The sequence below is a fragment of the Artibeus jamaicensis genome, unplaced genomic scaffold, assembly GCF_021234435.1.
Source record: "Artibeus jamaicensis isolate MK-2021 breed Jamaican fruit bat unplaced genomic scaffold, CSHL_Jam_final contig_2566, whole genome shotgun sequence".
Taxonomy (NCBI): domain Eukaryota; kingdom Metazoa; phylum Chordata; class Mammalia; order Chiroptera; family Phyllostomidae; genus Artibeus; species Artibeus jamaicensis.
Window position 1 is genome coordinate 67,940 of NW_026521552.1, and position 13,161 is coordinate 81,100.

General features: G+C 53.8%; 2 protein-coding genes across 4 annotated transcripts; one reads left to right on the forward strand and one right to left on the reverse strand.

Annotated features, from left to right (window-relative positions):
- Nucleotides 1–111: 111 nt before the first annotated feature.
- On the forward strand, nt 112–7,297 carry LOC119053889 (leukocyte immunoglobulin-like receptor subfamily B member 2). 3 transcript variants are annotated; one of them, XM_053662581.1, is made up of 12 exons: nt 112–234; nt 450–485; nt 659–943; nt 1,099–1,404; nt 1,629–1,910; nt 2,201–2,500; nt 3,062–3,106; nt 3,969–4,091; nt 4,462–4,504; nt 4,586–4,623; nt 4,852–4,901; nt 5,578–7,297. In XM_053662581.1, exons 1-12 carry the CDS (start codon nt 186–188, stop codon nt 5,722–5,724), a joined length of 1,704 nt encoding a protein of 567 aa, XP_053518556.1. In that variant the 5' UTR covers nt 112–185; the 3' UTR covers nt 5,725–7,297. The 3 variants fall into 3 exon arrangements, with proteins under 3 accessions (XP_053518556.1, XP_053518558.1, XP_053518557.1); XM_053662583.1 differs by having other exon boundaries at nt 1,126–1,404; XM_053662582.1 differs by having other exon boundaries at nt 662–943.
- A 3-nt stretch (nt 7,298–7,300) lies between these two features.
- RPS9 (ribosomal protein S9) lies at nt 7,301–12,597 on the reverse strand. The gene is made up of 5 exons (XM_037127571.2): nt 12,509–12,597; nt 12,128–12,243; nt 11,739–11,861; nt 8,573–8,759; nt 7,301–7,550 (listed from the first exon to the last, which is right to left on the reverse strand). Exons 2-5 carry the CDS (start codon nt 12,222–12,224, stop codon nt 7,373–7,375), a joined length of 585 nt encoding a protein of 194 aa, XP_036983466.1. The 5' UTR covers nt 12,225–12,243; nt 12,509–12,597; the 3' UTR covers nt 7,301–7,372.
- Nucleotides 12,598–13,161: the final 564 nt, after the last annotated feature.

Genomic DNA, 13,161 nt, shown 5'->3' on the forward strand with positions numbered 1-13,161 from the left:
CTCAGATCTGAAATGTCCAGAGCTTGTTGTCTCCTCAGGCCCATCCTCAGGGAGGGGCTACTTCCCTTCCTGCCAGGCCACTGAAGAGGAACCCTTGACTTGTCACACACAGCTGAGACCGTGTAACACCCCATTCGTTACTCTGTGTTGCAGTGAATGTACACATCGTCTGCACACTGGTGACCATGGCAGGAAGCACCATGACCGCGACCCTCAGTGTCCTTCTCTGTCTCGGTGAGCTTTGGGGGAAAGAGGAAGGTTGGAGTCCCCTCCCCTCCCAGGTTCTGGTCCAAGAGACCCCAGGAATCAGCAGGTTCAGTGGGGAAAGAACTCCTGGGGTCAGCAGAGGTGGCTAAGCCCCAGGTCTGGCCCCAGCACTCAGGGGCCCAGACCAGGCCTGGAGCTTCTGTGTGTGGGTGGGGACAATTCTCACAGGGACTCTCTTCCAGGGCTGTGTCAGGGCTGGTTAAACAAGGAACAGAGTGGTGAGTCCTCCCCCAGAGCTCCTGCTTCAGCACAATGATGACCCTGGGCAACTGGGGGACACACAGTGGGTCTGGGCTGGTGAACACCAGTGTGGGAGGGGCCTTGGAGTGACAGCTGGGGAAACTGAGTGGACAAGGACCCTTCTAACACTAAAGATCTGATTCCATTTCAGCAGTTCCCCCCAAACCCTCCATCTGGGCTGACCCAGGCCCCATCATCAGCAAGGGGAGCCCTGTGACCATCTGGTGTCAGGGGTCTCTGCAGGCAGATGGCTACAGTCTATATAAAGACAGAAGCTATTCAGCCTTGGACACAAGGATCCCACAGGCCTCCAGCAACAAGACCGGGTTCCTCATTCAGTCCATGAGGTCACAGTACACAGGGCTGTACCAGTGTGCATACAGCTATGGGGGCAGGCTGTCTGAGAGGAGTGAGCCCCTGCTCCTGGTGCTGACAGGTAAGGGGGAACCGGGTCTCCTGCCCACTGTGGGCTCCTCCTCAGAGGATGAAGGGGACAGAGTGTGGCTTCAGGGAGACCTCACCCCTCACAGCCCACACCTGGGGAACGTGGGTTGATGGTCCCCTCTAACTCAGATCTTCCTTCTCCCTCAGGAGAGTACAGCCCACCCTCCTTCTCAGCCCACCCAGGCCCAGTGGTGACCTCAGGAGGGAACGTGTCCCTCTTGTGCAGCTCACAGTACATTTCAGGCCCTTTCCACCTGCTGAAGGAGGAAGGGGCTGAGCCACCCCAACACAGTAAAGTGGAATGGAGATCCTATCAGAGGAGGTGGCAGGCTGTCTTCCCTGTGGGCCCTGTGAGCTCCTCCCATGGGGGGACCTACAGATGCTATGGTTCCTCCAGCTACTACCCCAATGTGTGGTCACAGCCCAGTGTCCCTCTACACCTCGAGGTCACAGGTGAGGTGGCCCACACTTGGCTTCAATTCTTTCCTGGGCCTCAAGCAATTGATCTTAGCATGTGACTAGTAAAGTCCTGGGGGATATTGGGGTCAGTGACAAGGGTTTACTGGGGACAGCACAATAGGTAGGACACTTAAGGAGGGACAAGTGAAAGCTCTCCCTGCAGCCCCAGTGGCCGGAGGGTGTGTGTGTCCCCTGGGTGACAATGACATGCTCCACAGGTGTGTACAGGGAGCCCTCCCTCTTGGCCCAGCCAAGCCTCCTCGTGCTGCCTGGAGACAACCTGACCCTCCAGTGTCACTCTGAGCCGGGCTTTGACAGATTCGCTTTGACCAAGGAGCAGGGGCGGACACCCCCCCAGCGTTTCCATAAGCAGCACAGCCCTGACTTCCTCCTGGGCCCTGTGACCCTCACCCACAGGGGCCGGTACAGGTGCTACAGTGGACACAACCTCTCCTATGTGTGGTCGGCCCCCAGTGCCCCCCTGGACATCCTGATTGCAGGTGAGGAAAACAGCCCTGCCCCCTGTCCTGACTGTCTGCTCAGGGCTGTGTCCTGGGGTCACCATGGTGATGATGGGCTCTAGGCAAGGGTCCTGGAGCAGAGACTGATGGGGCTGAGGTCTAGGAGAGAGAGAGTGAGGGGCATGGAGATATAAGATGCCCACTCAGAGGGACTGAGAGGAGCGGACAGTGGTTACAGACAGTGTCCCTGGGAAAAGACATGGTCCCTCAGCTGGGGACAAGGGTATGTAGGGATGACCCTCTGCTCATCACAGCCCTCATCTCTCTAGGAATGTACAGGAAACCCTCCCTCTCGGCCCATCCTGGGCCCTCAGTGCCCTGGGGAGTGAACGTGACCCTGCAGTGTCGATCTGAGGACAGGGCTGACACCTTCCACCTGCACAGGGAGGGGTCCCCGGATCCTCCCCAGCAGCTTCACCTGCAGGACACAGCTGCCCCCTCTCAGGCCAACTTCACCATCAGCCCTGTGACCCGGGACCACAACGAGACTTACAGGTGCTACAGCTCACACAGCTCCTCCCCCTTCCAGCTGTCACAGCCCAGTGACCCCCTGGAGCTGGTGTTCTCAGGTGAGGAGCCCCTTCCCATCCCCATGCTGTCATGGTCAGTGCAGGACCCTGTCCCCCAGGGGAACTTGAGGCTGGATTGGGACTGAGAGGGTCACGGAAGGAGGGTCAGCCTTGGGGGACCCTCACCTCCCACAGGGATGGAAAAGCCGGAGCCACCCCACCCCTGTCTCATCCTCATCCCCATCCCTGGGGCCCAGACAGGTTCCAGGGCCCCATGGAGGCTGGAGAGGCCACAAGCTGAGCAAAGGGAGGAAAGGCCAGGGGCACCCATCCCGATCCCCCTCCTTCTCCAGTGCCCATGGCCTGACTCAGACACCAGGACAAGCATGGTGAGTAGCAGAGGCCTTGCTCCCAGAGAGAACCAGATCCCACGCTCTGGCACGCTTGGCCAGACACTGATGCCAGGGGCATATTGGGGCCCCCAGGGCCGTGAGGCAGACAGGTGACGAGTGGGGGTGTCGTGGAGGAGGGACGTGCTGTTGTCCCACTCATGTGAAGGACAGTCAGGCTCAAGTGGGGAGAAGGCAGATCCCACCCTTCACCCACCACCCTGTTCTCCAGGAGGCTCTAAGGACCAGCCCAACACGAATTCAGGCACCCAGTTGGGTAAGTGAGGGCCTGGGAAGTGGGGGGGTGGGGAAGCTCAGTTCTGGTCTTGGCTCGGCCAGTTCCTGGATAAGAGCCTGAGAAAAGTTCTTTCTTCTCTCTGGGGCCAATTTCTCTAAAGGCTGCTAGGACTGTGTGTGTATGGGTGGGTGTGTGTACACATGTGTGACTGCCTGTGTGTGTGTGTGTGTGTGTTATGTGAGCTCTCCTCTGTAAGCCTTCCAAGGAGCAGCTACAGAGTTAGGGAAAGATGCCCCACTGGTGGTTCAGCTCCCAGCCCAGCGATGGGATCTTGGGCAAGTCCTGATCCTCTCAAGTCAAGGTCACAGGCTGTGGCACAGGTCTCCTGCCACCTCCCCCCAAGGGAGAGCCCTCGGCAGGCAGCCGGGCCCTGTGCCGAGCTCTGGAAGGACACAGCCCACCCGCAGCCTTTACAGATGCGCACTGTGTGCACAGGGGCCGCACCACGGCAGGGGGTGGTGTCGGTCTACAGAGTGGGAGACGGTGGGGCTGGGGAGTGGCGGTGACCGCGTGTGGCAACAGGTCTCTGCACTGGTGTTCTTTCTCCCTGGAGGACATGAGGAGAGCATACACAAAAATTTTTAAAAATAGTAATAGTAATGACAATCACACAAGGGAACCCACGTCCCAGGGTGCAGTCCTGCCCTGACCAGGCTGGGTGGCCTGGGGCACGTGGCTAACCTCTCAGAGCCGCAGTGGACTGGTCAGTGGGTCAGCCATCCCTTGTGCACCAGGGCTGAGGTCAGAGCAGATGAACAACAGACCTCCACCCATGCCTCGCACACAGTAGGTGCTCATTCCATGGCATCTTGGCTCATTCACGACATCACTCCTACCCAAGGTCTCCAATGGTCCCTGAACATCCTGATCGGGGTCTTGGTGGCCCTCGTCCTGCTGCTCTCCCTCCTCCTCTTCCTCTTCCTCCGACACCGACACCGGCGTCAGAACAAAGGCAGGACATCAAGTGAGTAGGAAACAGGGTGACCTGGGCCACAGAAGGCAGTGGGCTTAGGAGCCAGCCAGAACTAAACCAAATAGTCAGGAAGGTCAACAGAAAAACTCCAGCCTGTCCCAATGGGAAAAAACCTAATGAGATGAAATGGGAGCGTACACATAAATATCTTCGAGTATTCTTTCGGCTTTTCCAAACTTACGAAATGTCTGAAAACCCATGCAAATTTTGTTCTTCTTCATCCAGAATTGCATTCTCTCTAGTGGAGGTGGGCGGGCAGGGGATTAGATCTCAGTTGTTAAGTTCTCTGCGGGTCTCAGCCCTGCCCCAGAGGAGGGTCTTCGGGGGGTGGGGACTGGAAGCTGACCCCACCTTCCTGCAGTGGCTGCGGCACCAGAACAGGAGGACAGAGGCCTGCAGAAGAGGTGAGCCCTCTCCCAAAGACCCCGAGCCCCATGCATCTGGGCGCCCCCATCAGCCTCCTAACACTCTGTCTCCTCCCCCAGCTCCAGCCCAGCTGCTGACGTCCAGGAAGAGAACTTGTGTAAGGGAACTTGGACAAGGCGTCTTAGGGGAGGAGACAGGCCCAGAGAACCTGGGTGGGCTGGGGAGACGGGGAAGTGGTTGGAAACTTCTGGCCTTGGCTGTGATACAGCACAAAGCTGATACTCCGTGACCTTTACCACATCACTAATCCTACCTGGGCCTGTGCTGGGTGAGACGTCAGGGAATCTTAGCAAGAGATGAGATCACCTGGTTCTGTCCCCAACAGATGCTGTTGTGAAAGACATACAGCCTGAGGACAGAGAACTGGACAGTCAGGTGAGCTCTGTCTGGCCCTGAGCAGGGAGTCACGCCTCCTTGTCCACACACCAAATTCCATGCACACGTCTCCTTCACCCCACTCAGCTCTGGGCCGCCTCTAGACGTACCCGCTCTGAGCCGCTAGACTACGCTGTCCTCACCCTCTGGGGTCTCCTCCACTGGGCGCTGCTCGGGTGGCCACGCAGTGCTGGAGGTTGGGTGCAAGCAGCTGGAACCTTGCCACGGAACTGAAATCTAGGCCCTGGGCCTGCAGAGAGGTGCTCCTGATCCCCACACAAAGGGTCCTCTTGGCTCACTCAGCCCTCACTGTGTTCTCTCCTGTCAAGCCCGGGACCCACACGGGGTTACAACACGCCCCGTCCACCACAGCAGGCTCACTCAGCCCCAACCAGCCATGGACAGCACTCCCTTGAGGGCTGAGGGGGGGTCTGTCCACCCCTGGCTCCATGCCCAGTTCCTATTTCCCCAGCACCAGACAAACCCTGTCTCCCCTCGACCCCTCAAGATCCAATGACTGACAGGAACAGGAACAGAGAACAAGAGCAGAACCAAGACCACTCCCCTCACTGTCTCTGGCAGTCATGATCAAGGCCCCCAGGACTGTGTCCTTCAACCTCCCCAGCCTAAGGCATGCCCGACCCCAACAATGAGTCTTTGTTCTGCCCCACCACAGGCTGCAGCATCTGAAGACCCCCAGGATGTGACCTACGCCGAGCTGAACCACTTGGCCCTCAGAGAAGAGACAAGTGCACCCTGTTCCTCCCCATCAGAGAAGCCCCCAGAGGAGCCCAGTGTGTATGCTACTCTGGCCGTCCACTAGCCCAGGAAGGACCCAGACCCCATACTCCAGAAAGGGGGCTTTCAGGGACCCTGGAAGGCACAGGAGCTGCCCCCAAGGACACTCAGTAGTGGCCCCTGCCAGCCTGGAGACCTGACACAGGCTCCCAGCAACTCTGGGGCCTTTTAGAAGTCGATTGCTTCCGGAATTCCATCAACACACAGCTGATCTACATCTCCACCAAAGGGACCCCACTGACTGCAAGGATGCCTCAGAACTGCAAGGCCAGAATTAGAACGCGACAACCTTGGGCTGAAAGCAGGCCTACAACCCAGCCCCAGTAAGCCACAGCTGTCACTGTGAAGCTGTCACTCAACTGACCTCAGAACCCGAAAGTCCCCAAAGGTGACTACAGGGTGCCAGGTGGCTGCAGCAGCTGAGGGGTTGCTCAATTCCACACTTCTCATTTTGAGCCAGCCCCTTCCTCCCCTGCCTGACACAGCTTCTCAGCAATGAAAAGGAAGCCTGCTCCCTCCTGACCACTGAATGTCGTCCTTCTCCAAACACGGAGGTGCCTTTCCATAGGCCACTAACCCATTCCCCACTTCACATCCTAAGACACAGAAGTGGGAATCTGCCCATCAGCCACCCTGTAACAAGCTGTGAAATGGGCCTGTAGATCTTGTCAATCCCTGCCACCAATCAGAACTCACCAGCTACTCTGAGCAGTGTGGCACAATTGGTTGGGCATCATCCCACAAAGTTAAAGATGACCAGCTGATTCCTGATCACGGCCCACGCCTCAGCTGAGGGTCCGATTCTGGTCGAGGTACCGGTTTATCCTGTTCTCCTCTCCCTTCCCCTCTAAAAACCAAAAACAAAATAAACCCCAGCAGCCTATGGTGGATGGATCAGCTCTCAGTTCCCAGCACCATCCCTCCCCCTCGGGTCAGCCCGACTTCTCAGGCCATGGGTTGGGCAAAGGGCTGGAGAGGTGCCAACACTGACTTCCACTTGCTACTTCCCCTGCCTGAAAATGAATGTTCAGCTTTCAGAGCTTCCCTTTTTTTATTTGCTCAGACTGCTTACCTTTAAACTTAACTGAAATTAAAAAAAGATGTGTGTCAGTAACGTCACATCTGATTCTGACTCAAAAGAACCTTCCTCATAATTCCCTTGGCTGCCCTGCTGTGATGTCAGTGGTGTGTGACTGGTGTTCACTAGCGCAGCCGACTCAGGTGGTCTTCAGCATCTCAAATTGGACAGAGACCAGCAGGACCCCTGAGCAAGGATGACACAGATGGTGAAGCACGCCCAATTTCTTGATGACTAGTAACTCAACTCTCAGGGGTGATCACTGTAGTGTACGTAGATGCTAAAGAATGTTGTACACCAGAAACACTAAAAAAAAAAATGTTTAAAAAGCCCACACGGACCTGACCAAACCAGCCTAACCAGGCCCCTTCCACACAGGAAGAACCACTGACAGGTGAGTGAACTAGCTCGAGGTAACCTGATAAAGAACCCAGCCTGCATTTCTCCATGCCACACAGACAGATGGTGTGGTTCAGAGCTGGGAGGGTAAGAGACGCACCAATAAAGAGATGCACCAGTTCCGAAGTGTTGATCTGTGTTTTATTATCCAACTGGAAAACCAGACACTCCACCAGTCCAGGGGGGGAAGAGGGGCTTAATCCTCCTCCTCGTCGTCCCCAGCTCCAGCCCCGCCCTGGCCCTTCTTGGCATTCTTCCTCTTCACTCGGCCTGGACGGCCACCCCCGTACGGGGACCGGAGGGAGAAGTCGATGTGCTTCTGGGAGTCCAGGCGGACAATGAAGGATGGGATGTTCACCACCTGCTTGCGGACCCTGGAGGGGGGAGGGCAGGTCAAGGGGGTAGCAGGACCTCACCCTGGACAAGACACCCCTCTCCTCTCGATTGCACAGGGCTGGCGCCACAGCTGCACTCACACAGCAACACTGACGGGGCTTCCTGATCCCACAGCCTCTGGCGTCCATGTAATCCCTCCATCTAATCCATACAATACTTTGTGAGACACGGGCCGCTCACTTTACTCAGCGGAGGGAGATTCAGAAGTAACCACACAGGACCACAAAGAGAATGAGGTGAAGTGGCAACATGTAAATCCAAGATCTCGCCTTCAAACACTCAAAACTGTGCCAGACAAGTTCACTGTCCTGGAAGCAGCAGCCCACGGCCAGGTTCTATGAAGTCATTCCCAGTAAGAAATGTGACGGGCTCTTTCCCGAGGGTCACAGGGCCAGGAGAGGGCTGAGGCACCAATTCTGTGCACAAACATCTTGTCCCATACTGCACAGCTTTCCCCCAAATGGGCCCAATTTACAGAAAGGGTAACCAGTACCCAGGTAAAGACCTACCAGCCCTGCCTGCTCTCTTCACTGCGCCACCCTGAGCCAGCGTCTGTGCTGCAGCAGACCCTGAAGTGGGGCCAATTTGCCAAGTTAACACCCACAGTGCAAGGATCACGGTCTGGAATGACTTCACAAGTGGGCCCTGTGCACAGCTGAGCCCACCCAAGCCAGCCAAGGCCCAATGACTTCTCTCTCAACTGGGAGACACCAGAGCTATTACCTGTCCAGCTGCCTGCATGCCTGTCAGAGGCCTTCGCAAGGTGTACGGCTCAAGCCGCAGTGACCCTTGCGCTGGGCTATGGGGGGTGGTGAGGTGGCCCCCAGCCTCCCATGAGCTGTCTGTAGGGGTCAATCTGTACCCTGAAGGTGAGCTCACACCTTTGTCACCTCCAAGGGCTGCACAGGAGACACGGACAGCAGACTTAATGAGAGCAACCTTCAGAAGGGTGGGGGGGTACGCAGAACACAGGACTCAGGAAGCCCACCAGAGGTAGTACCTGATGTGCCGCTGGCGGATCAGCACTCGAGCATGATGGATGGACTTGGCCAGGCCCAGCTTGAAGACCTGGGTCTGCAGGCGCCTCTCCAAGAAATCCTCAATCTTCAGGCCCAGGATGTAATCCAGCTTCATCTTGCCCTCGTCCAGCACCCCAATGCGCACGAGGCGCCGCAGCAGGGCATTGCCTGAGGGAGGGGACACAGGGATGGAACACAAGCCAGGGTTCTGGCTGACCTCACACCTGCTGGGTTCAAGGCTGCCACCTCAACAGCTCCACATCATGGACACTGGTGGAAAGAAGAAGCTAATTCTGACAAAGGACTCAATATACCATCCATCATGTGACTCATGTGACGCCCTACACAACCCTAAGGCAGGTCCTGTGGCTACACCCATCTCACCAGGGAGGGCAGATGACTGCATACACCTGTGTTCTCACTGGAAAAGGAGAGCCTTCCTCAGCTGTCATGAAGAAAAACTGAGATGATCCCTGTAAAAGGGCTTAGCATTCGCTTGCAAGACTGAGGACTATCATCATTAAACTATGGCTCCCATGACAAAGCATAGGGCATGAGAGCTAACATTTGAGAGTTAAAAAAGCCCTACCAGTTACCCCGCACAGGCTCACAGTTAATTAGCACATTTACACTGGAGAAACAGCCCAAAACTTTTGTCCTTAGGAAGGACAGTTTCACCTTTCAAGTGGTTCTTACCATGTCATAGCAAAACAACCAAATTCAAGGACATTCCATAAACAATGGACCCACATTAACTGAATGTTTCCTCGCCCCCAAGGAAAGCATGAAGGAAAGACTGCTAACTTTGTGGGCACTTCAGTGCCAAAGGGGCCCGTGATTACAGCAGGAGGCAAGCACTGCAGTGCCTTAGCTCATGATCTGTGCGGATGGAGTTTCTCCTGGTCAGTGCCTGAATGAACTGCCAACGAAATGTTTGCTGCTGCTGGTGTTAATAATGTCTTTTTAACAGATGAGACTCAGGGAAGCTTCTTGCCCAGGCATACACCTTAGTGGGAAGGCTGGATCTGAAAGCAGATAGGGCCATTCCAGTGAGGAGGAACACCTGCAGTGGTGGGGGTCCCAGGCTCCTCCTCCCCTGTCCTGTGGCTTACTGGCTAGTTTACTAGAAGATGAAAATGCTGCCTTCCCCTTGCAACTTCCATTTCTGCCCTGGAAAACCACAAGCCTGGGACACCTGTCGATCATCTCCTTGCCATGTAATTGTCATCTAACCGCAGGCTTGAGTAAGTTTCACTGTGACTATCTTCAGAGAATCCTGCGACCAGAACCATCTGTGGCCTGTTCCCTACAACCTCTAGGATTAAGTCCTACCCAGTATCAGCTTCCATGGGGATTCTGGAACTTTCCTGAGAAGGTCAAAGGGGTTTATGAACTAACATAAGGATCAGAATGAAAAGCTCTAACATGCATGAGCCTGAGGCAAATTTAAGTGCAATAAATTTGTGATGGAAACAAGCTCCACCCTTTATAATCCCTAACGTTAGTGACCATTCTCATGGATAACAGTGGGAGCTCAGGTCTAAAGGCACTTCTACAGCCACAGGATGGGAGAAAACTCATATTAGCTAGCTACCCTGGCTGAAAAATTAAGAGAAACATCATGTATGCAAGGAAGGTAGGCCTGATTCCCACCCAACCTCTCCTACTTCTCATAAATCAAGATTCTCTGACCTCATGCTAAAAGCAGTAAGATGATAGCTGGAGCCATGACAGGGTAGCTCAGCTGGTTAGAGCTCCATCCTGTCCTGATATACTAAGGCTGCAGGTTTGATCCCCAGTCAGCAACCAATGAAGGCACAAATAAATGGACCAACAAAACAATGTTTCTTTCTCTTTCGCTCCCTTCCTTTCTCTAAAATCAGTACTTCACAAAAAATTAAGTGGAGAAAGGGGGGGGGGGGGAGAGAAACAGAAACACTGATGCATAGAGAAATGTCGATCAGTTGCCTCTCTCACCCACAGAACTGGGGCCCTGGCCCACAACCTAGGTATGTGCCCTGACTGGGAACTGAATCAGCAACCTTTCAGATTGCAGGCCTGCACCCAAATCCACTGTGCCATACTAGTCAGGGCTAAAAAAAATTTAACTTAAAAAAAATTATAGCTGTGAGGGAGCCAAAGGTAACCAAAAACAAGATGCTTTAAGTAAACTTTATGGTATGTAAATTTTATCCTAATAAAAGCTGTTACAAAAAAATACAACTTACAGAACCATCTACAGGCAAAATTCAGTCTGTTTTAATCTGTACATTCAGCTCTTCAACAAGCAAAATACAAAGGTAAGATACACTGACAAATTTTAGGCATCCAATTTGTTTATTTCTTTAATTTTGGTTACTTTTCTTAAGCTTCCTCCAAAATCATCTTCTATCCCTATCACTGAGTTCCTCTAGGAATCTGCACTCCAGTCTCACTAGGGTGGGAGGCCTCTTGTTCTATAAGAGAAATACCAACTGCCACCCCTACAAGCCTGCCACACAGGTTTAATAATGTATTTGATGAGCTCAGAAAATGAGCTCATCAAATAGCTTATAAAGCATCAGCTATTTAATATTATTGCCATCTTACACTCAGAACTATTACGATTTGAGGGCAGTCGCATCAATCTTCCATTAACTTCCCATCTCAGAGTAGAAATGCAAGACCTTAAGACCTTAGAGTTGAAGGGCAAGAATGTGTTCTTCCCTGTGACATCCACAAGCCCTCTCCTGTCCAGGTGTTTGCTAAATGTTACCTAATGTCCTGACCACCTTACTAAAACTGGCAAATGTACACAGCCGAGCTCCCACCCTACAATCACCATCAGGCATTTCAGAAATTTCAGTCTATTCCCACCACCAGCAGAACTGTTGTTACATTACATACAGCTGTAGACAGGTGCCCAAGCTTAGGAGGCACTGTTAGTCAAATGCAAAGTAAATTAAGCTCCAATATTTGAATAAAACAAAGTTCACACGTAAGGAAGAATGCAAGGATTTGGATCCAGACCCACTTTTCCTACCCCACAATTCCCATCGATCGCCAAGAGGCTGACTCGGCTTTAACACTTCTCATCACCGGATTACGCTGGCCTAAAACCGCAGCAGCCCTGCACCTCATCTTTTTCCTGTGGGCTCCGACACATACCTTCAAACAAACGCCGCGGGTCTTTCTCGTCCAGTGTCAGCAGCTCCCGAGCAGCCTTACGGATCTTGGCCAGGGTAAATTTGACCCTCCAGACCTCACGTTTGTTCCGAAGCCCATACTCTCCTATAGAAAGAAAAGGAAGAAAAAAAAAAAATGGGAGACGGGAGATCGCGGGAGTCGACAAGGGAACAGGTATTATCCCCTGAAGTAGTGCAAAGTGGCTCCGGGATACAGAAAACCTTCCTAAACCACTAATAATTCTGAATTTGGGGAACAGGCAGGGAATAAACACCAGAGAACTTTGTACAGATGGAGCACGTGGCAGGCTTCACACACGTGCTAGCTTTCCCCCCCAACCCGAAAGCCAAAACCCTGCCTTGGCCACTCACCGATCAGCTTCAGCTCTTGGTCAAGGCGGGATTTCTCGAAGGGTCTCCGCGGGGTCACATAGGTTTTGCGACAAACCCAGCTTCGGGCTACCGGCATGTTGACTCCGCTCGCCCGCCTGCGCAGAAACAAAAGCTGAGCAGGAACGCAGGCGGCGCCTGCGCAGTCCCACAACTACGCTAGAATCCCGGGTCGCCCTGGAAAGATCTCGCGAGAACCTTCTCTAACGCTTCCATAAGCGGTATCACCCAACAAACGTGTAGCCGTCTGCTCCAACCACTCGCCTCTCACTCTCAGCCTAGTCACCGTCCTTATCAAAACTTGAAAGGTCCGCACAACCCTACAACCCAAGCTCGAACTAGAAATCAGAGTAAAGCACTCACCTACTCGCGGACTCAGAAAACTGAGAAAGAGGAGCCCACGCGCCCTAGCCGCGCTCTTATAGGAACGCAGCCTCCCTTTACGTCTTTACGTCATTACGCAGGGCGTATACATGCACCAATCAGAAGAGGCGTGGGCGGGCGGAAAACTGTGGAGGCAAGAGGCTGAGCAGGAGGGATGTTTGGTAATCTAAGGCTACCTCTTCTCGGTCTGACGGGAGGCGGAGCACGGTTGACCAGAGAAGTGGGATCCACTTCGCCTCCTGAGTGGCGACTAAAGTCCAACAACTAGCCTCCGAATCGGGTATAATGTTGGAAACGTTATCGCCACCTTCTCTAGACTTCAGCCGGCTGCCCTTCTGTGAAGAGACCACTAGAGGGCTGGAGCTTCGCGATTTCCTAAGCTCTTCCAGAAGCTGTTCTGTGGAGTCTGTGAATAATGAAGTGGTCGTTTTTCCTGTCAGAATAGCCTCACTCCGAAGCATAGCCAGAAGCCAGCCTGTCCCTTTGATCCCCGGCTACAAATCTAAGGTGTGAAAGCGAGGATTCACGTGTGACTTGCCTGAGGAGACACACCTCAGCTTGACATTCTGACAGGATTCCACTTTCGCCTGCCTTGCTTTTTGCAGACAAGGGGAAAAAAGATCTGGATAGAA

Bases quoted from the DNA above. Each gene is read 5' to 3' on its own strand.
- LOC119053889 (XM_053662581.1), top strand. From the start codon at position 186: ATGGCAGGAAGCACCATGACCGCGACCCTCAGTGTCCTTCTCTGTCTC. The intron at 2,501-3,061 runs GTGAGGAGCCCC...CCTGTTCTCCAG, and splicing joins CCTGGAGCTGGTGTTCTCAG to GAGGCTCTAAGGACCAGCCC. The intron at 4,505-4,585 runs GTGAGCCCTCTC...CTCCTCCCCCAG, and splicing joins GACAGAGGCCTGCAGAAGAG to CTCCAGCCCAGCTGCTGACG.
- RPS9 (XM_037127571.2), bottom strand. From the start codon at position 12,224: ATGCCGGTAGCCCGAAGCTGGGTTTGTCGCAAAACCTATGTGACCCCG. The intron at 11,862-12,127 runs GTGAGTGGCCAA...TTCTTTCTATAG, and splicing joins CCAAGAGCTGAAGCTGATCG to GAGAGTATGGGCTTCGGAAC. The intron at 7,551-8,572 runs GTACTACCTCTG...TCCCCCCTCCAG, and splicing joins ATCCGCCAGCGGCACATCAG to GGTCCGCAAGCAGGTGGTGA.